The sequence below is a fragment of the Balaenoptera physalus genome (genome assembly GCF_965194825.1).
Source record: "Balaenoptera physalus genome assembly, chromosome: 16".
Taxonomy (NCBI): domain Eukaryota; kingdom Metazoa; phylum Chordata; class Mammalia; order Artiodactyla; family Balaenopteridae; genus Balaenoptera; species Balaenoptera physalus.
In genome coordinates this window covers 71,051,075-71,076,822 of record NC_138898.1, presented here as the reverse complement: position 1 = coordinate 71,076,822, position 25,748 = coordinate 71,051,075, and the positions used below count along the sequence as shown (strand labels likewise).

Below are 25,748 nucleotides of genomic sequence, written 5' to 3'. Positions count from 1 at the left end.
TTGACAAAATATTATACAGCAATGAGAATGAACAAATTACAGTTCTAGAAAAGACACGTACAAATCTCATGGACAAAATGTTGAGCTATACATATACTGTACGGTTCCATTTATACAGAGTACAAAAATGGCAAAACCAATCTCGGGTGATAGAATTCAGGGTAGTGTTTACCCTTGGGGGTAAAGGAGTAGTAACTGGGGCTGAGAGGGGCTTCTGGGGGTGCCGGTGATGTTCTGTGTCTTGATCTGGGTGCTAGTTATACACATGTTCACTTGGTGAAACTCATCAAGCTATACACTTTTCTGAGTGTGTGATACACTACAAAATGTTTCACAAATCGATCCTGCCCCTTACTATGCAGGAAGTTCTCTATTTTCTAGTTGATTCCTTTTTCTTGCAACCCACTGAGTTCACCTTGTTAGATGAAAAGTAATAGGTGGTGACCTGCAAGTTTTGAAAACTGATATACACATTCACGGTTCACTGATTTTCAATAAGAGTGTCAAGAAAAATCTTTTGATATGTATGATTAATACATGAAATGCCCAGAATAGGTCAATATACAGAGACAGAAGATAAATTAGTGGTTGCCCATGGCTGGGGCAGATGAGGGAATTGGAGACTGACTGCTAATGGGTAGGTACGGGGTTTCTTCTAGAGATGGTGAAAATGTTCTGGGACTGATCGTGGTGATGGTTGCGTAACTCTGTGACTATACTAAAATCCACTGAACTGTACACTTTAAATGGGTATGGGGTATGGTGTGTGAATTACATCTCAATAAAGCTGTTGTAAAAAATAAAATAAATATACAGTACTATAAAGAATTCCCCAAAGTTAAAAAAACAAAATAAAGTGGGTGTGAAGGAGAGGAAGCAAGCCCTGACGTTGGCTCAAGAGAAATCCCCACTCAGCCCTGACTACACTGGGCTCAAGGCTCTGCTCACCTGAGACGCCATCTTGATCACAATTTCATCCTCCAGCCACTCCCCGGTGACAGCGTTGTACCTGCAGAGACCAGAACCCACCCCAGGGCGCAGCGTCCATTACCTGATCCTGTCACTCACTAGCTAAAGGCAGAAGACTTTTCTGGGCTGCCCACTGCCCTCGGGATCAAATCTGCTCTCTACCCACAGGCCCAGCCGACCTCCTGGGTTGGGTCTGTGGACACCCCCCCTCCCTCCCAGGTCCCCACCACACTGGCCTCCTTCCCCTTCGTCAAAGGCAGCTATTCCCTCTCCACTATGTCCCCCAGCGCTTACTGTTGTGCAGTGGGAGGGCTCGCTCCCTACCTATCTGGCTCCCCCACTGGAGTGTAAATCCACAAAGACAGGCCAGTGAACAGGACCTGGTACAGGGGAGGCTTAATAAGCGCATGTTGGATGAACAGTTGAATGAGTAAATATCCTTATTGTAACTGGCCTAGATAACGAATGGCGTGTCGAAGGATGGGAGGCGGCTGCATCCTCGGTCTTGCCAGTGTGAGGCCCAGCCCAGGTCCCGGTGCAGGCAGGGCTGGGAGAGGGTCCTGCCTCTGATTCCAACCAGGAAAGAGGCTGCTGGATACACACCCAAGGCAGAGCGGGATGGAGAGGGTTCCAGAACATTTTCATCTCTCTTTTCCCAGGGATCCTCTTTCCCAGAGCAAATCTGGCCCTAGGCCTGGCTGGGCCTTAACAGGTTCGCCTGGTAGGAAGCTCCTTGGCCCCGTAAATCCCTAAAATCTAAAACCTCCCCCAGGGCTGAGGTGTGTTCTTAGCTCCAGCAGATGCCTCCCTGGCCCTCCCTCAGGGGCGACAGACTCCAGAACCTCCCAGCTCGTGGGAACAGCCTTCTCAGAGCCTGAAAAACAAGCAGAGGCCTGGCAGTTAACCCACCCCAGGCCCAGGGTGGCGAGGAAGGCTTGTCAGAGCCACACACCTGCTGGCACCAGCCCTCGGCAAGTACTGTGCTCAATAAATAACAGCAATCATTGTTATTACTACTATGTAGAGGCCAAGGTAAAGGAAGTAGTCTTCCCTCACTTCCAAACAGACTGAAAGCTGAGAGGCGCCCAGAAGTTGGGGGAGGGCAGAGACATGCAACAATGGAAGGATCTTAACTGTCCTTCACAATCACTAACCTTACAGAGGACAGAGCTGCTCTAAGTTCACTGAGCATTCACTGTATGCTGAGCGCTTACACGGAACTCCTCCATCAACCATCACTCAGCCCTGTGAGATCCGTACAAATATTGTGCCCACTTTCCAGATGGGGAAACCAAGGTTCAGAGAGGTGAAAAAAACCTTCCTGAGAGCCAATTCAAACCCAGGTCGGTTTCAAACAGAACCTTGCTCTTAACCAGCCTGGGTACAACCCACGTGAACAGGACATCTGTCCCAATAAAGGGCTGGCTTGCAGCAGAGCTCTTTAAAAACCAGGAATAGAGGTGGAAGCCTCCAATTTAGAAATCTCTGGACATTCTGGCCGTCAGTGCCTGACCTCCCTCTGCTGGCAGGCAGGGCAGGTGAAATCAGCTACTATGGTTAAGAAATAAACACAATTTGGCATGGCCCCTGGTCCCTGGTCCCCAAGGAGCTAAGGGACACACAGAACCAGCCCAGCATGTGAGTCCTGCTTTTCCAAGGGCCTCCCTGGTGGCCTGGTGTCCTCAGCCTGGAGTCCAGATGTCACCGACCAGCCACCATGCTGCGTTTATAGGCAGGAAGGAACAGAAGTCTACAACCTGGCCTTCTGGGGCCCTGACGATGCTGACCTCAGCTGCCGGCACAGACCCCAGAGCCCACTAGGAGGTCAGCCTCCGAAACGGGGAAAGGTGCACGCCAGGCTCTAAGCCATCTCCTCACAAGGTGGGAGCGGGAACACATTGCAGAAAGGTGGAGAGGGCTCCACGGTTTCTGCCTACCTAGCAACTGCTCCCCTTTCTTCTGGTAACAGCACCCCAATTTTCCTTTGGAAAACCACCATCCTCCATTCTCAGAACATATGGACTGGGTGAAGCTGATCCCCCAGCACCTTCTGGCTTGTGGCATGTGATCTAGACCTGGCCAGTGAGAGCAAAGCTCCTGGCACAATGACTGGTTCAGTAACCGGCCTATAACCAAAGCCAGGCCAATGAGATTCAAATGTGGAACTTTTGTTTTAAAAAAAAATTGAGAAAGAAAGATCCTTTCCCATTGAGTGAGATGAAATGTGGGGCTCCTAGGGGCCATCTGTGCCACTGACGTAAGACAGTCTGTCTGGGGTCAGAGCCAAAAGCATCCTTGGAGCATCTGGGACCAGCCATATGTGAAGCCCATGTAGATGAGCCCACCATTCCTTTCTATGCTTAAGCCGCTGCGAATTGGGTTTCTGTCACTTGCACTTGAAACAGAGTCCTGACTAATTCAAAGACACTGGTCTGAGTCAGAAAGTTGTCTTATTAACTACCTGGGTGACCCTGTTCAAACCTCTCTCTCTCCACTGGGGCAACTGAGGGAACTCACAGGGTTGACCTGGATGAGTCAGAGCTGGAGGGGTCTACACAGAGGTCACAGGACACAGGACAGGCCCCAGGGCAGATCCATGAGTCTTCTAAAATTATGAGTAAAATTAGACATATGTGTGCAACTTTCTGAGATGGCTTCATCAGATTCTCACAGGAGTCCCGAATGCTTGACACAACTACTCCAGACTTTTCTTAATGAGTAAATACATATAGAGCGCTTAAACAGTGCCTAGCAGATGGAAAATTCAGTAAATAAGGACCCTCGTCATCATCATCATCGTCCTCCTTACTATTATGTTGGTGGTAGTGTTTTGTTGTTTTTCATTTTTCTTCCTGAAACCAACACTCTTCCTTCCTTCTGCCTTTTCAAATAGGAAATCTAGACCCTCCCAGCTCTGTCCTGTGAATCTTCCTGGGACCAAGGCACTGAACAGCTGGTCTGCTCTCTTCCCCTTTGATAGTAATTGTGGGGTCATGTGTTGAGATGATGGAGCCACAAGACACAAGTAGCCTGGATCCCTGAGCTGCCCTGAAGAGTTACTCAACTCTCACCCAACTTCATATGAGCAAGAAATGCACCTTTGTTGCATTAAGCCCTAGGGGTATTTGTACTTGCAGCACAGCTCAGCCTAGCCTATAGAATACACACCTTACAGGATTAAATACACACTGTAAGGGTTAAATGAGATCATGCACAATGCCTTAAGCATGCGTAAATACTCAAATATTGGGTGATATTATTATTATTATATTCCCTTTTCCTTGATCTCCAAGGGTACTTAAGCCTCACTGATTTTAAGCAGAAGGAGGGACTCCTCGTGGACTGGGGTCATATAGCGTCTGCAGACAAGGCGCTGACCTGTGACGCGTGGCGCATTCCGTGGCAATGTCCTCCAGGTGGAACTCGGCCCAGGGGTCAGGCATGTGCTTGGCCTTCTCGATTGCATGCTTCCAAGCTTCCTGCAGAAGCAAAGGGGAGTGTTAGGTCCAGACCAGGGGCTTCTGGGACAGTGCAGGGCAGCTCCTCTCACCCTGTGATTTCCCAGTGTCTCCAACCTCTGGGGAGGCAGACAGCATCAGTCAGAGAGAATCACTCCCATCTATTATCCCTGTAGGAACATAGTTCCCCAAAGACCTCACACGGGCACAGCTCACATGGGCCCAGCTTTCCCACCGCCAGAAGTGACCTGTCTTAACTACAAAACCGAAGAAGAAACATAATATGTATAGAAAACACGTACTGCTTCACTTGTTATCAAAAAGTTGAGAATGAAAATAAGATGATATTCCCCCATCCCGCCTTGTTCAGACTGGCAAACATTTTAACAGCTGGTAATGACGAGCCTGACCAGGATGTGGGGAAACAGGTGTTCTCACGTACTGTCAGTGGGTATAAACCGCTTCTAAAGGCAATCTGGCAATGTACTAAAATGGAAAAAGTGTATTCCTTTATTTTGACCCAGCAATTCTACATCTAGGAATGTATCCTCTAGAAGTACAAACATAAGTGTGCAAACATATGTGTACAAGAGTTATCACTGGTATTGTGCAAAACTGAATTCATCCCAAACGTCTGTGGGGAGTGGTTAATACACTTTGATTCTATTCATTTAAAATGCTAAACCACCTTATGGTGGGAATTCTGGACCCTATCAGGCCCAATGTCACCTTTTCATAAATATTGTATAAATCATAAATACACCCCATTTTACTGCCCTAAATGAGATTCATAGACAATTTAACCTTCTTAAACTCAAGAGTATATCAACCTATGCAAAAGATATGTTGCCTTTACATTAACAAAGTTCTAAGTTCTCAGTTAATTATGAACAGATTCCCATGAGACATTCCAAGGTCCTGGGGGTGCAGGACGATTCCTTGTGCAGATCTGCTCTGCCCGTTGCAGGGTTCAGCATCCCTGCCCTCCACCCATTCGGTGCCTCAGTGCCTTCCATTGTTGTGCTGCCCGAAAACACGTCCCCAAACGTTCAAACCCTGTTAAGAACAGGGCTTCAAGGGTTACCAACTGGGAAAGACGACCAAGGCACGTTATGGAGAGAACATGCTGATTCTCAACAGCGTCATAGTACGACCCCATTTTTTTGTTTTAAGAAGCTCATTTGGGACTTCCCTGGTGGTCCAGTGGCTAAGACTCCACGCTCCCAATGCAGGAGGCCCAGGTTCGATCCCTGGTCAGGGAGCTAGATCCCACATGCCACAACTAAGAGTTCACGTGCCGCAACAAAGATCCCAAGTGCCGCAACGAAGATCCGCACAGCCAAATACATAAATAAATAAATATTATTATAAAAAAAAAAAAAAGCTCATTTTACTGCTTTTATAATCCCAAGGTGGACTCCTTTCTTGTCCCCTCCAAACAAACACTCCGACTCTCACACTGGGTAGCAATACCCTCTCCATCTTTTCCTGTAGAGCTTGAACCTTTGCCCGACAGCCTCTACAGAATCAGTGAGACCAAAACTCCCTTCCAGGCCACAGGCCTGAGCCACAGGGAGGGTCTGGATGGTGGGCTGGCCACTGTCTGGGCCTGGCAGATTCCAGACCTCCCCACCCCCCAATGGCATCCCTCAGCCTCCTGGACCAGCTCTTAGGAGCTCTTCCACGGACTTGGGTCCAAACAGGACAGCTACCAGCGCACGCCCCCGGCCTAAGCTCCATCACTGGGAGCCTGCTCCGAGGAGATGAGGCACTCACACACATGCACGCACATGACCCAGGGCTCCCTTACTGGGGCTTTCTAACCTCTGCAAAGTCTAAAAATGAAGCCCGTAATTTTTTCCTTCCTATTTGGAGCTAATTCATGCTTAATGAAAACACTTGGAAAATACAGAAGACAAAGAAAATTCAAATCTGCCACATGCCGTCCACCAGAGCAACTATCATCAATGTTTTGGACTAGTTCTTTTCCAGATCCCTTACGTGCATTTTTAAATAAAATTGGAATCACACTGCAAATATAACTTACAGCCTTTCAGGAGAGTGGGTCAATGGGACTTGGTTCTTTATTTAGTGATCTTGATTTTTTTCCCTGATTCCAAATGTTTGATCTGCTTATTACAAAAAAGTACAAGTACTACAGAATTCTGAATTAGAAAGCAGCAGTCCTTTCTAACCTCTATTCCTCTGCAAACCTCAGCTGACAGTTGATTTAGATATTCTGCAGGTTTCCTCCTATGCATTTGTTAACACACACATGAATTTAAGAGCACTGGCACAGTATTCTGTTCTGCATCTTAACGTTTCTCCACTTAACACAGGATCCTGGACCCAGCCTTTCCATGTCAAACGTACAGACAGGCTGGGTCGACCTCGTTTCCCTTCCATGGTTGTAGGATATACAATTGTATAAATGTACCTTAAGCTGTTTCTCAGACCTCAGTTGATGGCTATTTAGATTCTCTCTAATAATCCCTCGTATAAACAGTGCTGAAGGGACCATCCTCGTATCTAAATCTCTGTGCACTTGTGCAAGAGCTCAGTAGGACATACTTCTTGGAAGTGTAATCACTGGATCACATTTAAAGTTTAGAAATTTGCAGTTCTCCTCCATAAAGATTCTCCTAGGTTACACTCCAAGAAGCAAAGAACAAATCACTCAGATTTTTTGACACAAACATCACAACATGAATTTACAAGTTAGCTGTAACAGCTGTGTTAACAATCCACTGGGGCTTCCCTGGTGGCGCAGTGGTTGAGAATCTGCCTGCCAATGCAGGGGACACGGGTTCGAGCCCTGGTCTGGGAAGATCCCACATGCCGCGGAGCAACTGGGCTCGTGCGCCACAACTACTGAGCCTGAGCGTCTGGAGCCTCTGCTCCGCAACAAGAGAGGCCGCGATAGTGAGAGGCCCGCGCACCGCGATGAAGAGTGGCCCCCACTCGCCGCAACTGGAGAAAGCCCTCACACAGAAACGAAGACCCAACACAGCCAAAAATAAACATAATAAATAAATAATAAATAAAAATTTTTAAAAAAAACAAAAAACAAAAAAAAAACAATCCACTGCATGGGTTTATCATTATTGACTTAACTGTTCACCTGTGGTTCTCCACAGTGAGACTCTGAGCTTGTCACTGCCTTTTCCCTGTTATACATAACCCTGCAGCAGACATGTTTACGACTAAAGCAGCTGCTGGATTTCTGTACTTTAAAAAAGTGCCACAGTCCCCTCTTGCATTCCAGCTGCTGTGAGTGGCAGGGATGGCCTTCTGACCCCGACCTGTCAAGGAGCCTGCTGAGTTCTGAGTAGTCAGCAGGCCACCCTTCTGAGCATGTCTGTACAAGCGCCCTGTTCTCTGCCTGAGACACACGACTTTCTCAATGTACCTCTCTCAACCGGTGACTAAGACGCGCCCTAAGCAACCAAAGACAGGGCCCCCCATTCAATGAGGATTATCGACAGAAATTACCTGCTGGCTGGATGCTGTGGCAGCAACCAAAAAAAACAGTCAAGGAAAAAAGTATTTCAGAATTAGAGGGCGTGTTATTTCACAGGCTCAGAATTACCTTTTTTTTACAAACCCAGAAAAAAAATCAAGCCGCGCCTTACTGGCAATAGGTGGGTTTAATGCAACTGACTTTTTTTTAAAGCACAATATAAAAAGTCCTGCACTAAGATTCAGTTCCCTCAGCTCTGGTTCCGGCCCACTGCTGACCAACTGGGGGAACCTCTATTTCCTCATTTACAAAAGACAATGAAGAATATTTTGACTACTGGTGGTCAGCTTCTTTCCTGTCCCCACCCGTGGGGTAGACAGGCTCCCACCAGAAATAGTGGCTGACTGAGCATGCAGTGCTCATTACAGGTGAACAACCTCAGCTAAGCTGAAATCACTGGTACTATTTTACCCATCAGGTTAGGAAAAACAGGTGGTTACGGAGGACTGGGAAGTGAGTGCTCTCAGACACTGTGAGGAGAGTGGAAGCAGGTACTGCCACCTTTGAGGGCCATCTGGTTATGCCAGATGGTTGGCCAGCAGTTATTAACCTTCTTCACTGACTTCTGACCCAGCCATGCTGATCACCTACCCAGGTGTGCCCAGGTAAGCCAGCCCAAAGACGGTCGGTGCTCATGACGCTATGTAACAGGCAAACATTACAAACAACCTGCCAGCCCACAGGGGGATGATTAGGTACACTTGGCATACTTGTATGCAGCCGTTAAAAAGATGATGGTACTGATATGGGCAATCTCTAAGGCCTACTGTCTGGGGGTAAAAAGCAAGGTGCTGAATAAAGCAAACAGCATGACACCATTTACTGGTGGAAGAAACCCACAAATCAGTACTATAGATTTCTTAGACTCACAGACAGAGATCAGACCTGTGGTTGCCAAAGGGGATGGGGGGGTAGAGGGATGGAATGGGAGATTGGGGTTGGTAGATGCAAACTATTACATTTAGAATGGATAAACAACAAGGTCCTACTGTATAGCACAGGGAACTATATCCAGTCTCCTGGGATAAACCATAATGGAAAAGAATATAAAAAGAATGTCTATATGTGTGTAACTGAGTCACTTTCCTGTACAGCAGACATTGGCACAGCATTGTAAATCAACTCTACTTCAATAAATATATATATGAAAAAAATACCATAGATTTCTAAGGATATGTGTGTCTGTAGATATATGCATAAATGTACATTTATATATAAATGCATCTTAAAAGGTCTGAAAATTTTACAGCACGGGAAATATAGCCAATATTTATAATGACTTTATTTTTTTACATTTATTTATTTATTTATTTATTTTTGGCTGCGTTGGGTCTTCGTTGCTGTGCGCGGGCTTTCTCTAGTTGCGGTGAGCGGGGGCTACTCTTCGTTGCGGTGCACGGGCTTCTCATTGTGGTGGCTTCTCCTGTTGCAGAGCATGGGCTCTAGGTGCACGGGCTTCAGTAGTTGTGGCTCGCGGGCTCTAGAGCGCAGGCTCAGTAGTTGTGGCGCCTGGGCTTAGTTGCTCTGCGGCATGTGGGATCTTCCCAGACCAGGGCTCGAACCTGTGTCCCCTGCATTGCAGGCGGATTCCTAACCACTGCTCCATCAGAGAAGCCCCTATGATGATTTCTTTTTTAAGTCAACATTTTTTTTAAATTAATAGGTACTTTATTTATTTATTTATTTATTTATTTATTTTTAGCTGTGTTGGGTCTTCGTTTCGTGCGAGGGCTTTCTCTAGTTGAGGCAAGCGGGGGCCACTCTTCATCGCGGTGCGCGGGCCTCTCACTATCGCGGCCCCTCCCGTTGCGGGGCACAGGCTCCAGACGCGCAGGCTCAGCAGTTGTGGCTCACGGGCCCAGTTGCTCCGCGGCATGTGGGATCTTCCCAGACCAGGGCTCGAACCTGTGTCCCCTGCATTGCAGGCGGATTCCTAACCACTGCTCCACCAGAGAAGCCCCATGATGATTTTAAATGGAGTATAATCTATAAAAATACTGAATCACTATGTTCTACACCTGAAACTAATATAATGTTGTAAATCAGCTATACTTCAATAAAAATTAAAGATAAAAATAAATTTAAAAGGTCTGAAAAGTGATTATTCAAAACTGACACAATGGTTATCTCTGGGAATAGAAGAGGATAAGAGGCTGATCAAGGTGACTTCAGCTTCATCTACATTGTCTTCATTTTTTTACTATGAGAATGTCTTCAGGCATTGCATGTGTAAGTCAACGCTATTAAAAAAGATCACTGGGTTAGATGACCTTAAGGCCCTGACAGCTCTAACATTCTCTAGTTTCAAAGAGCCTAAAACTCAGGTGAGTGGACTAATTATTCTTACATAAAACAGGGGCCTAGGGGGTTTCACAAAGAGGAAAACATAATCCTGGGATGAGAACAGAATGGCTTTGGTTCCTCAGAGCCTGAGAGTATAAAATAAAACTAAATAAATAATTAATTAATAATAATAGTAAATTTCCTGAAATATGCCAGGAGTGAGACCAGATGTGTGGCTAATGTGTTTGCAATCTCTTTGGCACATATGATGTTATCAGCTACTGCTGCCGTTTTTATATCACTATTCTTATTACTACTATCACAGCAATCAAAGCATCCGGATCTTACATGAAGAAGCATCCAGTAGCTCCTTGAAGCTTCCTTTTTTTAAAAAATTAATTTATTTTATTTATTTTTATTTTTGGCTGCGTTGGGTCTTCGTTGCTGCGCGCAGGCTTTCTCTGGTTGCGGTGAGCGGGGCCTACTCTTCGTTGAGGTGCGCGGGCTTCTCATTGCAGTGGCTTCTCTTATTTTGGAGCACGGGCTCTAGGCGCGCAGGCTTCAGTAGTTGTGGCACACAGGCTCAGTAGCTGTGGCATGCGGGCTCTAGAGCGCAGGCTCAGTAGTTGCGGCGCACGGGCTTAGTTGCTCCATAGCATGTGGGATCTTCCCAGACCAGGGCTCAAACCCGTGTCCCCTGCATGGGCAGGCGGATTCTTAACCACTGCGCCACCAGGGAAGCCCGAAGCTTCCTTCTTGAAACATCAACTGTTACATTCAGTAAGCAGATGTTATAAAATATGTTTTCCCCATCATCACTTCTGTAGATTTTAAGAACTACAGCCCTAATTCAGCCCTACTTACTCCTCCTGACCGACAGTAAAGGGCTTAAACCACAGCCAAGGACAAGTAAAAGAAGTGGGAAGAAGTGGGGATGCACAGTCACGCTCTGGGATGGAAAGAGGCCACATCACCGTGTGGCTGCCCCACTCTGGGCCACACGCATTTAGAGGTTTCGTGCAATTTCCATGGAACCCAGCACTGAATATAATAGCAAAAACCTGGAAACTTCCTAAGGATCCTACAAAAGGAAATACTTAAAGAAACTGTGGCATATCTATACAACGGGCTGCCATGGGGCCACTAAAAAAATGATGGACTAGATCCACATTTACTGATGTGGAAAGATATGCACCATTTCTTGACTGCTGAGGAAAAACTGGTCATTAGAGAGCATATATAGCAAAATCCTGTTATTGTAAGGAAAAGTCCCTGTTTATTTAGTCGTGTCTGTATTTATACGGAAATACACACTAAGACCTTAACAGCAGTTGTATCTGCACTTTCAAAGTTGTCTTCTGCAAGGAGCATACATTACTTCTATAAGCAATACAACAAATAATTATGAAGGAAGCAAAGTTAAAAATCCTCAAGAAATCTCCCTCTGTTGAAAACAGTAACTGCAGCTCATCTTCCCTGACCAGGGGGATTCGGAGTCATGGCTAGAGAGGACGGGAAGAGAAGGATGGGAACAAAAACCAGCAAAGCAATAACATTCCCTATGATGACAAAGTGCCCTGTCTCCTGGAAGTCTTTCCTCAGACAGCATCCTGGCCGGCACCTCACAGTAACCTGGCCAAGGACGGACAGGCAGGTAGGATAGTTCCCAGTCCACTGACGAGGTACCCAAGGCTCAGAGAGTGAGGAGGTGATTTGCCTTCAGACCTACAGCAACCATGAAATGGAAGACCCAGGACTCAAGAATGTGGACCAGGGCTTCCCTGGTGGTGCAGTGGTTGAGAATCTGCCTGCCAATACAGGGGACACGGGTTCGAGCCCTGGTCTGGGAAGATCCCACATGCCGCGGAGCAACTGGGCCCGTGAGCCACAATTGCTGAGCCTGCGCGTCTGGAGCCTGTGCTCCGCAACGGGAGGGGCCACGATAGTGAGAGGCCCGCGCACCGCAATGAAGAGTGGCCCCCACTTCCCGCAACTAGAGAAAGCCGTCACACAGAAACGAAGACCCAACACAGCCATAAATAAATAAATAAATAAAATTAAAAAAAAAAAAAAGAATGTGGACCAAACACAGAGTTACCATATGACCCAGCAATTCCACTCCCGAGTACCTACCTAACAGACAGGAAAACATGGTCACACAAAGATTTGTGTAGCATTATTCAAAACAGCCAAAAGGGAGAAACAACCCAAATGTGCATCAACTGATGGATAAACAAAATTGGTATATCCATCATCAATAGAAAGGAATGAAGTACTGACACATCAACATGGATGTGCCTTGAAAACACTATGCTAAGTGAAAAAAGCCAGACACAAAAGGCCACATATTGTATAATTCTATTTACATGAAGCAAATCCATAGAGACTGAAAATAACGTTAGTGGGTACTAGGGTCTGGGTGGGATGGGGATACTGGGGGGTGATGGCTAAGAGGTACGGGGCTTCTTTTAGGGTAATGAAAATGAGCTAAAATTGGCTGTGGTGATGTGGATGCATAATTTTATGAATACACTAAAAGCTATTGAATTGTACATTTTAAATGGCTAAACTGTATGGTATGTAAATTATATTTCAATAAAGCTGCTCAAAATTTACAAAATAAAATTAAAGAAGGGGGACCCCTGTTAATGAATATCCAGCATATTCCATAAAGGACCACATGCTTCATAAAGATGAGTGCCTCCAGCCGGGCTTGACTCTCTTCAGCCTCCTCCTGTTTTCCAGACACCAGGTCACTGATGGCTTCCTGCCCAATGCCAGAGGCAACGTCTTTTTCCTTCATCTGTCCAGCAGGCCCTTATTTTGCTGGAGGTCCAAAGCTTTTTGGACCCAGGACACCTAAGCTTCTCTTTCCCATTCTGCATTCCCAGAGCACTAGGCAGAGTACCAAAATGGTCACCACCTCTGCGTATGCACAGAGTTTCCTGTGGTCAGTAGGCAGGGGCAGAAGCCCAAAGCTGCCAGGCTGGGGTTTCCCCGGGCTCGGGTGGGCAGGGATGGCTCTTTTCCCAGTGAGTCATCAGACGCTCATCCACTTCATTCTGGGGTGACTGCTGGACTTTGACCAAGCTGTTAGAGCCACACTGGGCGGGTTGAAAGTATCAGTTTAATCACCAAAGTCTACCAAGAAGGGCGTGGGAAGCAGGCGTGCCCATGCGTCACAGGAGCACCAATGCCAGTGCAACCTCTTTGAAGGGCAATGGGCAATGCTCAGCCAAGTTTTGAACCCACAAACATTTTGCTCCAGCCATTCTACCTCTGGGGATTTACCTGGCAGTCACACCCCCGAGTGGGCACCAGGACACACGCACATGTAAGAGACACACATAAGACATGCTTACGGAAGCGGTTTGTGGTAGCAAAAGACTGGAAACGACCTTCACACCCACCCATGAGGGACTGGCTAAATATATTACAGTGCTTCCAGATAATGCCATGATATTCGGCCATTAGAAAAACAAAACAAAATAAGCAAGACAACATACTGCACTCATGAAGCATCAAGCAATTAAGATCTCAGAGCCTCAGTTTTACTGTCTGTCAAAACATCAATCCTCATAGGACTGCTGTGCAGATTCAATGAGTTGATATGAGTAAAACATGTAGAGCGGGCCTGCCTGATCCACAGTGCCAGTTCTATAAGTTCTAGCTGATGTCAGTTCATATGTGCCAATATGGGAAGACAGCACAGGAGTGCAAAACAGGTTTGCGGTAAACTAACATTTCTGCGAAAAAGAAAAGGAAGAGAGTCACATACGTACATATGCTTATACTCACAAGGAACATCTGTGGAAGGACATCCCCCAGGGAAACAGGGATCAGGGGTGGGAGGGTTACTTTTCACTGTTTACCATTTGTACAGGTTGAATTCTTTCTACCGTGTAGGTGTATTACTTACATATTATAAAATACATGTATTTTCAAGTTTGTTTAGATATGTGTATAGATTTATTACAGCACTGTTTGTAACAGGAAAAAAAGGAAACAACCCAAGTGTCCCTCAAGAGGGGGAACTGGCTAGGGACTTCCCTGGTGGTCCAGTGGTTAAGACTCCATGCTCCCACTGCAGGCGGCCCAGGTTCGATCCCCGGGCAGGGAACTAGATCCCACATGCCGCAACAAAGATCCCAGGTGCTGCAACTAAGACTCAGTGCAGCCAAATAAAGAATTTTTTTTTTTTTATTTTAAAAAGAGGGGGACTGGTTAGATAAACCCATGTACATCTTGTGATGGAATACAACTTAATTCACTTAAAGAACAGGTGATCTATATGTGCTAATAGGAATGATCCCCAAGATAGTCTCAGACCAGGAAAACAATTCTTTTAAATAAAATTTTCCACTTTATTAAAAAATTGAAAACATATGCTTATTCTAGAAAATGCAGACATGGCACAGAAGTAGAAAAAAATGATCCTATCCAAAGACAATCTCTGTTGGCGTGTTGATGTACTTCCTTTTAGGGTTTTGTTTTGTGTGTGTGTGTGTGTGTGTGTGTGTGTGTGTGTGCACGTGTGTGTATTTACAGAGCTAAAATCATACTCTAAATTCTGCTCTTTAAAATTAACTCCAGAGCAGAAGCACTTTCCCACGTTATGATAAACTGTATAAACATCCTCTGGTTGGCTGCCTGATATTCTACCCAGGGGGTGGCCCCCTTGCACAATTCTGCCACCATCCCCCTGGGAACTCAGGCAAAACGCCCTGGCCTTGACAGTGACAAACTCAACAGTTCACAATACATGCCTGGTACCTGCCAGGGTGGCGGTGCCACCTTGGAGGAATGCCAGGTAGCCATTTTGGTTAAACAACTCAGTTGCCATGTCGACAGTAAATAAAAAAACACGTTCAGTTTGTTGAGTGCCAGGGAGAGTGAGGTCTGGAAAACTGAGCTGCCATCTCCCTCTGAAGTCACCACTGGCAACAAGAACCCCATAGAGCCTCCCTTCGATCACCTAGGACAGTGGGCAGCCAAGAGCTACATCTCGTCCTTCAACAGCCCTTCCTCTGAGTACAGGGGATGAAGTGCGATGGGACACAGCCCCTAGCCTTGAGGTCAGGGGCTGACTCATAAACAGAATGACATTCAAGAATGACAGATGCACAGAAATGTCTGCTACGAGCCCCAAGGAATGCCAAGGTGATAGCCAGGGCAGGGCGTCTAGGGAGGCTGAACAATCATTTTAACAGACCCAACTGAAAGAGGTTTCAGGAAGAGGCGTGAAAAGAGAAGCCTGCTGCAGGAGCGGGGAGAGGTGCGGGGCCCCTGCGGACCATGAGCTACCATCGTCAGTGAGGATTCTGAACTTTCTCTTGCAGAATCATGAGTTTTAAAGACAGCCAATTATTTTATAAATTTATTTATTTATTTGTTTATTTTTGGCTGTGTTGGGTCTTCGTTGCAGTGCGCGGGCTTCTCATTGCGGCACCTTCTCTTGTTGCAGAGCACTGGCTCTAGGCATGTGGGCTTCAGTAGTTGTGGCTCGTGGGCTCTAGAGCACAGGCTCAGTAGTTGTGGCGCACGGGCTCAGCTGCTCTGCAGAATGTGGGATCCTCCCGGACCAAGGCTCAAACCCGTGTCCCCTGCATTGGCAGGCGGAGTCCCAACCACTGCGCCACCAGGCAAGCCCAAGGACAGCAAATTACTGATGTTTGTTTAGGGGAAGGGCGGTTACCTGGCTGTGCTGCTTTATTTTTATTCTTCTAAAAACATCCTTTTGCACACAGAAGTAATACATACATGTAGTTTTAAAAGTTCCAATGTTTAAAAATATATACCATGTAGATAATCAAAGTCCCCCTTAACGCCACCCTCTCCCCCAGAGAGAATCACCATTAACTGTTGGATGCAAATTCCTTCTTTTTCTTGTTAGTAATTTTTAAATTGTTTTATAACATTCTATGAGTTTTTGCTATGCAAATACTAATACATGTATATCTATGTTTTTTGATACAAGTAGGATCATATTTCAACTTGCTTTTTTACTTCACAGCACATAAAAATAAAAATAGCTAACTTTTGTTTGTCCTTACTATGGACCAGCACTATCCCAAGAGCTTTTCATGGATTTTGTTTTCTCCCCACAAAAAATATATCTTGTGTATATCTTGGCACTGTTTTGAAGTCAATTCACATATAAACATTTTTGTTTTAATGTAAATACAGCATTCTGTTAGGATCACGGTCTATAATTAAACAGGTCCCTCTCAATGGAACTTTTGAGCTGTTTCCATTTTTTCTTTATTACAAACAACACTGCAAAGCACATCTTTGAATATATAAATCTGAACACTTGTACAAATGTTTTGTTACTTGTTCTCAACTGAGGGCAGTACCCCCTCATGCGAACTTTGCAAATATACGGTGGGGAACATTCTGGTTTGTCATAATGAATAGGGGAGAATATGGCATTTAGTGAGCAGGGGTCAGACATGCTGAATGTCCTACAATATAAGGGACAGTCCCATCAAATAAAGAATTGTCCCCACCTGAAACTAATGTAATAGTCTATGTTAATTATAACTGAGGTATAAGTATTTTTTACTTTAATAACTATTGTCAAATGGTCCACAGTGGTTTCTGTTTTATGTAAATACCGACTATCTGTCCGTATCTGTCCTTTAGCAAGATAGCACCCAATGAAGTGAGCTCAGCACTCATCCCTCTCCTCACTGATTCCAAATAAAGCACCTGCTGTGTGCACGGCACTGGGGATGAATGTTGAGCAGGCCACAGGGTCCTGCCCTCATGAAGCTCACGTCCTAAGCCAGACCTACAGACAAACTTCCCTTTGCTGGATCACTCCGTCTGTGTTTCCTTTAAAGGATTTACCATACTGAGTTTTGTGGTCAGAGACTGTGTCCATCCCTCCCTGTCTGAGACCCTCCAGCTCCGGGACCCACTCGATGTTTGCCAAAAGGCCAAACCAGGCTCATGGCTCCTCTGAACAGGCAGCTGTGGGTGGAGCCCTTCTGAGGGGTCTGCCCCACTAGGAGGCCTCCAGGATCCTCCTTCTCTGGAAGCAGCCCCCGTTCTGTGATCCCCGGCGCCCCACCATGCCGTGCCCTGGCCAGAGGTGACTGGACCAGAGACAGAGGACGCCTGACTCGGGCTGGGCCAAACAGATAGATTTTCTCCTCTTAACAGCTGGGATGGAAGAAGGTCAGATCTGTCTTTGCATGTGGCTCCGTCTGTAATGAGGGGACCCTGGGGCTGGGGGGGGTCCATTTTCCCACTGTGTAGACTGAGGTGCAGAGAAGAATAAAGAATAGGCAAAGAGAGTTGAGGAATGAGACAGAGAGAGACAGTCCTGTGGCCTTCCAGCTTCCTGGATCTGTCCCCTGAGAGGCCAGACATTGTTTCTGCCCCTGGGTCTCAAGAAACACTTCTTGACTGCTAGAATAAATTTCCTTTTTTTTTTCACTTGAGCTAGCATGAGTTGGTTTGGGTTTCACAAGCTCTGACCCCTCCAGCCCCCTCTGGCACCTGGATCCCCTCACATGTGGTACACGAGGCTGCAGGGATAAGTGTTTCCGCGAGCCTTCCTGACTTACTGGCACAGACAGGAGCGCCGGGCTGCTCCCCTGTCTTCCCACGCTGCCCTCTGCGGGGCAGAGTGTGTGTTTCAGAAGCCACCTTAGGACAGGAAAGCAGGGCAACTCGCAACCTGACCCTTCAGGGGCCCCCCAACCTCAGAGGGGACCCACAGGCCTATTTTTGGAGCTGCCTGCCCGAGAGACCTAAGCTAGAACTCTGACTTGAAAGGAAAAATATACAACTGTCTGAGAACTAGAATTATTAATTTTCTAAAAACAGATTAATTCTGCAGTTAGAGAAGAATGACTTCAATTTCAAATCCCAAAGTGGTACTAGGCATTTTGGTCACAGTACAAACTGATACTTACTGTTTGTGAGGATTAAATTAAATAAGGATAACAGTACTGCATTAAAAAAATTTTTTCACCACCAGTTATTACACAAAAGTCCAATAACGTTCGCCTTTCTCCCTCTTCTCTATACCAGCTTTGCCATGGTATGAACACAAATTCCTAACAAAATAAGTCCCCTCTTCCTCAATCCAGAAGAAGGATGGCCAACTCTAAGCAGTGGCTCTTTTGACCACAACCAACATGAAAAACTACATTTTACATCCTTTCTCTAGACCCGCATACACACAAATGCAGGGATGAAATAAAAATACTTCACAACCGCTATGTCGGAGAACCTGGTCATCAACAACCGATTTGGTCACTGCGTGTGAGTGTGTAAACGTGTGTGTATGTGTCCCTAAAATATCTTTACAACTGTCAGTGCTCTCTGATATTTTTTCCCCCTCCCTCCTCCCTCTCCAATATTTTCTAGTCTATTCTGTTCTGTTCTGGGTCTTAAAAAATTGGCCTAGGTTTCCACAACCCACTAGTGGGTCCAGAGCAGCTATTTGTAAAACACTGCTCTAAAGTAATGAAACTTATATTAAAACAACCAAATCTTCCCAGCTTAACAGGCATAGCCTCAGATCCAGAATTTACGCACTGGCGAGAGTTTGGAAACAACCTCAACCAGCGACCCCAACCTCCCATCCCTACGGCAGGTGAGCTGGGCAGGGGGGAGGGGGGAAGGGGGGAACCACTCACCTTGAAATGGAAGGAGATGGCCGGGGACCCGCTGGAGCCGTAGCTCTCGCTTTTGGCTAGGTTGCTGTAGTAGTTATTAACCTTGGAATTAACATTCTGGTGTGCCCCCGGGTCCTCAGTGATGGGGCAGATGAAGTAACCGTCCTCACCATCGCTGTCTGCATCTGAATCACCAGCCCGGGAGGTCGGGCCGCCATCCACGCCTTCCAGGCGGAAGATGAGGTCTTCCTCTGCCATGTTCCTGGGACGCCCGTCTTACCCAAGGGCTGGACGGCACAGCCAGAGTTACCGGGCAAATGCAGCAGTGAGGGTCCTGCAAGGAAGCAAGAGAATGGGTGCTGGGGTCCAGGGGCTGAGAGCTTGCAGGGCACCTCACCCCGAATGCCCCTGACACAGAAGGAGTGGGCATCCTCAGAGTGAAAACTACTGCTACCTTTAGGGGAGACACGGGCAGGCAGTGTCTAGGAACATTTTAAATGTACAAACCCCTCCACCCGGTAATTCCACTTTGAAGAACTCAGCACTTGAAACAGAAAATAAATGCTTCTTAAGCCACAAGGCTGATCTTTTTAGAACATAAATTAGATCAAATCATTTCTCTGCTTGACACCCTCCAGCAGCTTCTCTTCACATTCTTAACAAAATCCAAACGCCTTTTAAGGCTACCAGGCCTGTGTTAGTCTGGCCCCTGTCCACCTCTCCTCCGGCCTTGGCAGCTCTCCAGGCCCATGGGCTTTCTTTGTGTTCCGTGAACACTGGGGGCCCATTTTCCACCTCAGGGCCTTTGTACTTGTTGTGTTCCCTGTGCCTGGAACAACCTTCCCAATCTCCCAACAGTGGGTCTTTCTCATCATTTGGATCCCAGCTCAAAAGTCACCTCTCCAGAGAAATCTTCTCTGATTCAATTCAAAGAAGCCCTCTCAAACATACACCCAGTCACTCCCTAGCACATCACCCTGTTTTATTTTCTTCAAAGAGATTTTCCCAAGCCAAAATCATCTCATTTAACTTCTTTATCATCTGTAGCCCTGTTGCCTTAAGAGTGCCTGGCACAGAGCAGGCCCTCAACACACGTCCCCGGAATGGATGAGTGGCCTGAAGAGCGTTCTCTGTAGCACAATCAGTAACAGTAAAAAGAGGGAAGAGCCCACAATGACCATCAATGGAGGCCTGTCATATAAACTACAGTTTTTCTACATCATGAAATACTGTATGACTGTTACAAAGAAAAAGGAAGCTCTAGATACACAAAGACGTGCAAAGATAGTCAAGAAAGAGTTCAGCAACATTGTAGGATACAAAAGTCAATAATATTTCCATATACTAGCAATGAAAAAACCCAAAAATGAAATTAAGAAAACAATTTTATCTATAACAGCATCAAAAAGAATAAAAAACTTGGCTAGGGAATTCCATGGAGGTCCAGTGGTTAGGACTCCACGCTTCCATGGCAGGGGACACGGGTTCAATCCCTGATCGGAGAACTAAGATCCCACAAATCATGCGGCCAAAAAATAAAAAATAAAACATCTTGGCTAACAAAAGAAGTGCTTGACTTGTACAGTGAGAAACAAAACGTGTCAGAATAAATGAAAGAAGACCGAAATAAGTGTAAAGATATCCCGTGTTCATAGATCAGAAAATTTAACATAGCTAAGGTGGCAATACTCCCAAAACTGATCTACAAATTCAACCCAATCACTATCAGAATCCCAGTGGCTTCACTGAATAAATTAACAAACTGGTCCTAAAGTTCACATGGAAATTCAAGGGACCCAGAATAGCTGAAAGAATCTTGTGAAAGTTACAAGAATCACACTTCCTGAATTCAAAACTTACTACAAAGCTAAAGAAATTAAGACAGTTGACAGTGGCATGAGGATAGACACAGAACTGAGAGTCCAAAAACGAACCCTCACATTTACAGCCAATTGATTTCTGAAAGGGGTACCAAGACAATTCAATGCGGAAAGAATACTCTTTTCAATAAATGGTGCCAGGACAAGTGAATATACACATGCAAAAGGATGAAGTTGAACACCTTCCTACATTAATATACAAAGATTAACTCAAAATGGGGACTTCCCTGGAGGTCTGGTGGTTAAGAATCTGTGCTTCCACTGCAGGGGTCATGGGTTTGATCCCTGGTTGTGGAACTAAGATCCCCAAGCTGCGCAGTGTGGCCAAAAAAATTAACTCAAAATGGATCAAAGGTTTAAATATAAGAGTAAAACTCTAACACTCTCAGAAGAAAATATAAGAGAAAATCTTTGTGACACTGAATTAGGCAAAGCCTTAGATAGGACACCAAAAACACAAGCAACAAAAGAATAGATACACTGCACATCATCAAAATTAAAAACTTTTGTGCTTCAAAGGACACCACCATGAGAGTGGAGAGATAGCTCACAGAATGGGAGAAAATTTTTGCAAATCATGTCTGATAAGGGACTATGTAAAGGACTCATACTACTTAACAATAAAAAGACAAATAACCCAAATAAAAAATGGGCAAAGGGGGACTTCCCTGGCAGTCCAGTGGTTAAGACTCCACGCTTCCACTGCAGGGGCACGGGTTTGATCCCTGGTCAGGGATCTAACACCCCACATGCCACGCAGCACAGCCAAAAAAAAAAAAAAAAAAAAAAAAAGGCAAAGGATTTGAACAGACGTTTCTCTAAAGAAGATACACATGGCCAGTAAACACATGAAAAGATACTCAACATCATCAGCCATTAGGGAAATACAAATCAAAGCCACACCCACTAGGATAGATAGAATTTTAAAAGTGGAAAATGACAAGTGTTGGTGAGGATGGGGAGAAATTGGAAACCCTCATACGCTATTAATGGAAATGTAAAATGGTGCAGTCACTTTAGAAAACAGCCTGGCAGTTTCTCAAAAAGTTAAACACAGAATTACTATATGATCCAGCAACTATACTCTTAGGTATACACCCAAACATGTCCACAACAAAACTTGTGACATATGGTTCATAGTAGTATTATACGCATTAGCCAAAAGGGGAAACAATCCAAACATCCATTAACTGATGAATGGATAAGCAAAATGTGGTCTATATATACAACGGAATGCTCTTCAGCCACAAAAAGGAATGAAGTACTGATGCTAAGTGAAAGAAGACAGTTCAAAAAAGACCATATATTGAATGATTCCATTTATATGAAAAGTCCAGGGAAGGCAAATCTATAAGAAAGTACGTGAGTGGTTGCCTAGGGATGGGGGAGGGGAGCGTTGGGGGGAAATGGGGAACGATCACTAAAGGGTTTCTTCTGAATGGATGAAAATGTTCTAAAACCGATTGTGTTGGTTGCATGACTCTGTTAATACATTAAAAAACCACTGACTACATTAAATCCACTTTAAATAAGTGGATTGGTAGGTTTGTGAATATACTTCAATAATCTAATGTTTAAAAAAAGAAAAGACATGGGACTTCCCTGGTGGCACAGTGGTTAAGAATCCACCTGACAATGCAAGGGACACGGGTTCGATCACTGGTCTGGGAAGATCCCACCTGTGGCGGAGCAGCTAAGCCCGCGAGCCACAACTACTGAGCCCGCCTGCCACAACAACTGTGAAGCCCGCACACCTAGAGCCCGTGCTCCGCAACAAGAGAAGCCACCACAATGAGAAGCCCGTGCGCCACAATGAAGAGTAGCCCTGGCTCGCTGCAACTAGAGAAAGCCCGAGTGCAGCAACAGAGACCCAACACAGCCAAAAATAAAATAAATAAATGTTTTTTAAAAAGATTAAAAATAATAATAAAAAAAGAAAAAAAGAAAAGACAAGAAAAACCGTTACATTTAAAAAGCAAGTTGCACAAGAGCAGTTACATTATGGTGATCCTATCTGTGCTAAAAGAAAAGGTATGTCCCGGAAGGGCCCACAAGAGCGCTACCAGCACTGGGGTGGGCAGTGGGCAGTGGGATTGGGAGCTGGGGGGGTGCAGGGAAGTTTTTAACATTCTGTACACTTCCATACTGTTTTAAGTTTTTACAAAGCTGGTTGCTTTCAATATAAAAAAATTAAAAAGTGAAAAAACTTAAAATTTTTTTAAATCAACTAATTCCAATTATTCTTAACAGCTGTTTCCATCGGGAGGCAGTTTTCTAGACCTGAGGCTTCAGCACTTTCTTGACAGTCATCCGAGCAAGAAATATATTTATATCCTAACCCAGTACCCACCTACAAAATGTAAGTTAAAATTTCAGGAAACTGTACTTAGCCTTACTTTGTACAATGCCCTCTGCTATTTTCTATCCTACTTGTTTTTCTTTCTTTTTTACTCTTTATCTTTAATGCACCACCCACAGTGATTACTCAACTCCGTTTGAAAATTGCTGCTCTGGGTGTCAACCTCCGAGTTTGTTTCTGACCCTCTGGGCACGACAGTCACCACCTGGATCCGATGCCAGAGCCACCTGATCCTGCTTGTTACCAAAATCGTCCCGGGGCCCTGTGCCCACTTCTCCTCACCCTCGGCCGCTCCCAGCCCCAATGCCTACTCTGCCCTGGTCAGCCCTTGGCCAGAGTCCGTGCTGACCAAGAGACACGGTTGCCTGGAGCTGCCAGCAGCCCAGCCACGTTACTGGCCTCTGGGGCTGTGCTGGGGCCAGGGGAGGGGCCGGAGCCACAGCCTCAGCTACGGACCTCCAGGCAGTGTTGCCCAGCCGTTAAGAGCCCGGGCTCAGGAGCCAGGCTGCCAAAGGGTGCAAATCCTAGCCGTGCTGCTGGTGACCTTGACTCAATTAGTTCATCTCGCCAACTTCCCCATTTGTGAGGGGAGCTGAGCGGGAAAGTGGCCTGAATGAGGCTCCACAGGAGTTCACGGGGGAATTGGGACCAGAACCCCAGCCCTTGGCCACGTCCCACCACAGACCTGACATTTTCCTCGGCCCTGGGAAACAACATGAGCTGCAGACAAGCAGCTGTGACCCTAGTTGGCACAGTGCCTTGTACTCGGCAGGCACTTGATATGGATTCCAGAACTGAGTGAGGGGGATCTGTTTCACGGCTTTTCAGCTGTCATACATTTGCTTTTAAAAGGCAGCTGTGGCAACGCCTGCTAACTGTCGCCCGACAGCTATTCTCTCCTTATTAATAACAGAACCACTGCTTTTTAGCTAAGCATGCGGCCACTCATAATAAGGTCTATGTTTCCCAGATTACTTTGCAATTAGGCGTGACCATGTGACCAAGTTCTGGCCAAGGGGATATGAGCAGAAGGGTTGTATGCAACTTTAGGAAGGGTTTTTTTTAAAATTTATTTTATTCAAGTGTAGTTGATTTACAATGTTGTGTTAATTTCTGCTGTACAGCAAAGTGATTCAGTTATACATATACATACATTCTTTTTCATATTCTTTTCCATTACGGCTTATCACAGGATATTGAATATAGTTCCCTGTGCTATACAGTAGGACCTTGTTGTTTATCTCGGGAATGGTTTTTAAAAAGAGGGAGTGTACCCTTCTGCTCTCTCTCCTTCCTGCTGGCTGGAATGCAGGTGTGATCGCTGAAGCTCAAGCAGCTAAATTTATTCATGAGAAGGAAGCCATGTGCCAAGGATGGCAGAGCCATGAAACAGAGAGAGCCTGGGGCAGCATAATCTTACATCATGGGGCACCATAATTATCCTGGACTCACAATCTTCAGAGTTTGCTATCTAAACTTATATAATATACTATAATTTTCTTTTTCTCCTACTACTTGCTAATTCTATCTGGTCCAGTGCCCCTTCTCTCCCATGTCATAAAAAGTCACATCATATCTCTTATGACAAGTTGATGCCTGGGCAGCTCAGCCTGGGAAAACTGTGGTCTCAATCCAGAGTCCTAACTTGGTAGCTGCTTCCACATCTGCCCATGAAGACTGGCCACCTGGAGGATGTTGGATTCCCCTAGACAGGCAAGGAGCCCTCACTGGCCCATAACCCAGCCCCATGATGCCTGTTCCAACACCAGCCTCTTAGGAATCTCCATCTAACCTGGGCTTTGCTCGGCCCACAAAGGGCCTCTCTGTGAGCAGAGAGACTGAGACCAGGAGCAGAACTCCAGTTCCCAAGACATCAGGATTCTCTAGAAGCTTTCCTCTGCCCTCACTCAGGCATCCACATCTTCCCCTCCCAGTCCCTGACACATCCTGGGAAAATATTTCTATGGAGAGGCAGCTGAGCAGAGTTCTGAGTCAGACCCGAGTTCAAGCCCCAACTCTGCCACTTACTAGGTGTGTGACTTTACCTCTTGGCCTCGGGTTCCTCATTATAACCTGGGATGCAGAGCTGTACCCACCCCACTAACTTGACAGTGCTAGCACAGAACAAGCACGAAGACTATAATTATCATCACCATTTTAAGTACCATCAATAAAGGGGGCTGAATCCTGGGTCCCAGCCAGGCTGGTGACCTGGACGCCTGGTTAGCAGCCAAGCCAAGCTTCTTCAGGGGTCCTCAGGGAACAGGCTATCTTAGGCTCTGGCCATTGAACCACTGCTCTCACTGCGTCTTGCTGTAAAGGGCTTCTCTGGCAGCCCCTGGGGGCAGGAAATGATGACAGCAATGCCTAGGTCAAGGCCTGTGGGCCAAGCCACAGTGACCACCGGCCCTCCTTGGGGCTCCCCTCACCCCCAGGAGCTGCCTTCCTGATGTAGAAATGATCTGGAATCTCCCACCCACCACTCCTGGGAGCCAGCACCCCAGAGCCAACACGGGCTGTGCTGAGCCACCAGTACACACACTAGTATACGGCCAGCACGGCAGAACTCAGTGGTCCTCACCTTCAACCACAATGGACCGGGTGACTTATGGACCACCTCGCGTCACGCATCTGTTTCTGTTTGGG

General features: G+C 46.0%; 2 protein-coding genes across 3 annotated transcripts in view; one reads left to right on the top strand and one right to left on the bottom strand.

Annotated features, from left to right (window-relative positions):
* PDZD9 (PDZ domain containing 9) overlaps positions 1-25,748 on the top strand; it is a 365,894-nt gene that overhangs the window by 159,719 nt on the left and 180,427 nt on the right. The window lies entirely within an intron of this gene.
* The window catches only part of EEF2K (eukaryotic elongation factor 2 kinase), a 61,749-nt gene that overhangs the window by 29,049 nt on the left and 6,952 nt on the right, over positions 1-25,748 (bottom strand). For both annotated transcript variants that reach the window (XM_082431018.1, XM_082431019.1), the window contains exons 2-4: positions 18,885-19,197; positions 4,348-4,448; positions 949-1,009 (exon numbers count right to left, since the gene is read on the bottom strand). In XM_082431018.1, coding sequence (XP_082287144.1) covers positions 949-1,009; positions 4,348-4,448; positions 18,885-19,121 — 399 coding nt within the window. In that variant the 5' untranslated portion in view covers positions 19,122-19,197. The remainder of the gene's footprint in view (positions 1-948; positions 1,010-4,347; positions 4,449-18,884; positions 19,198-25,748) is intronic.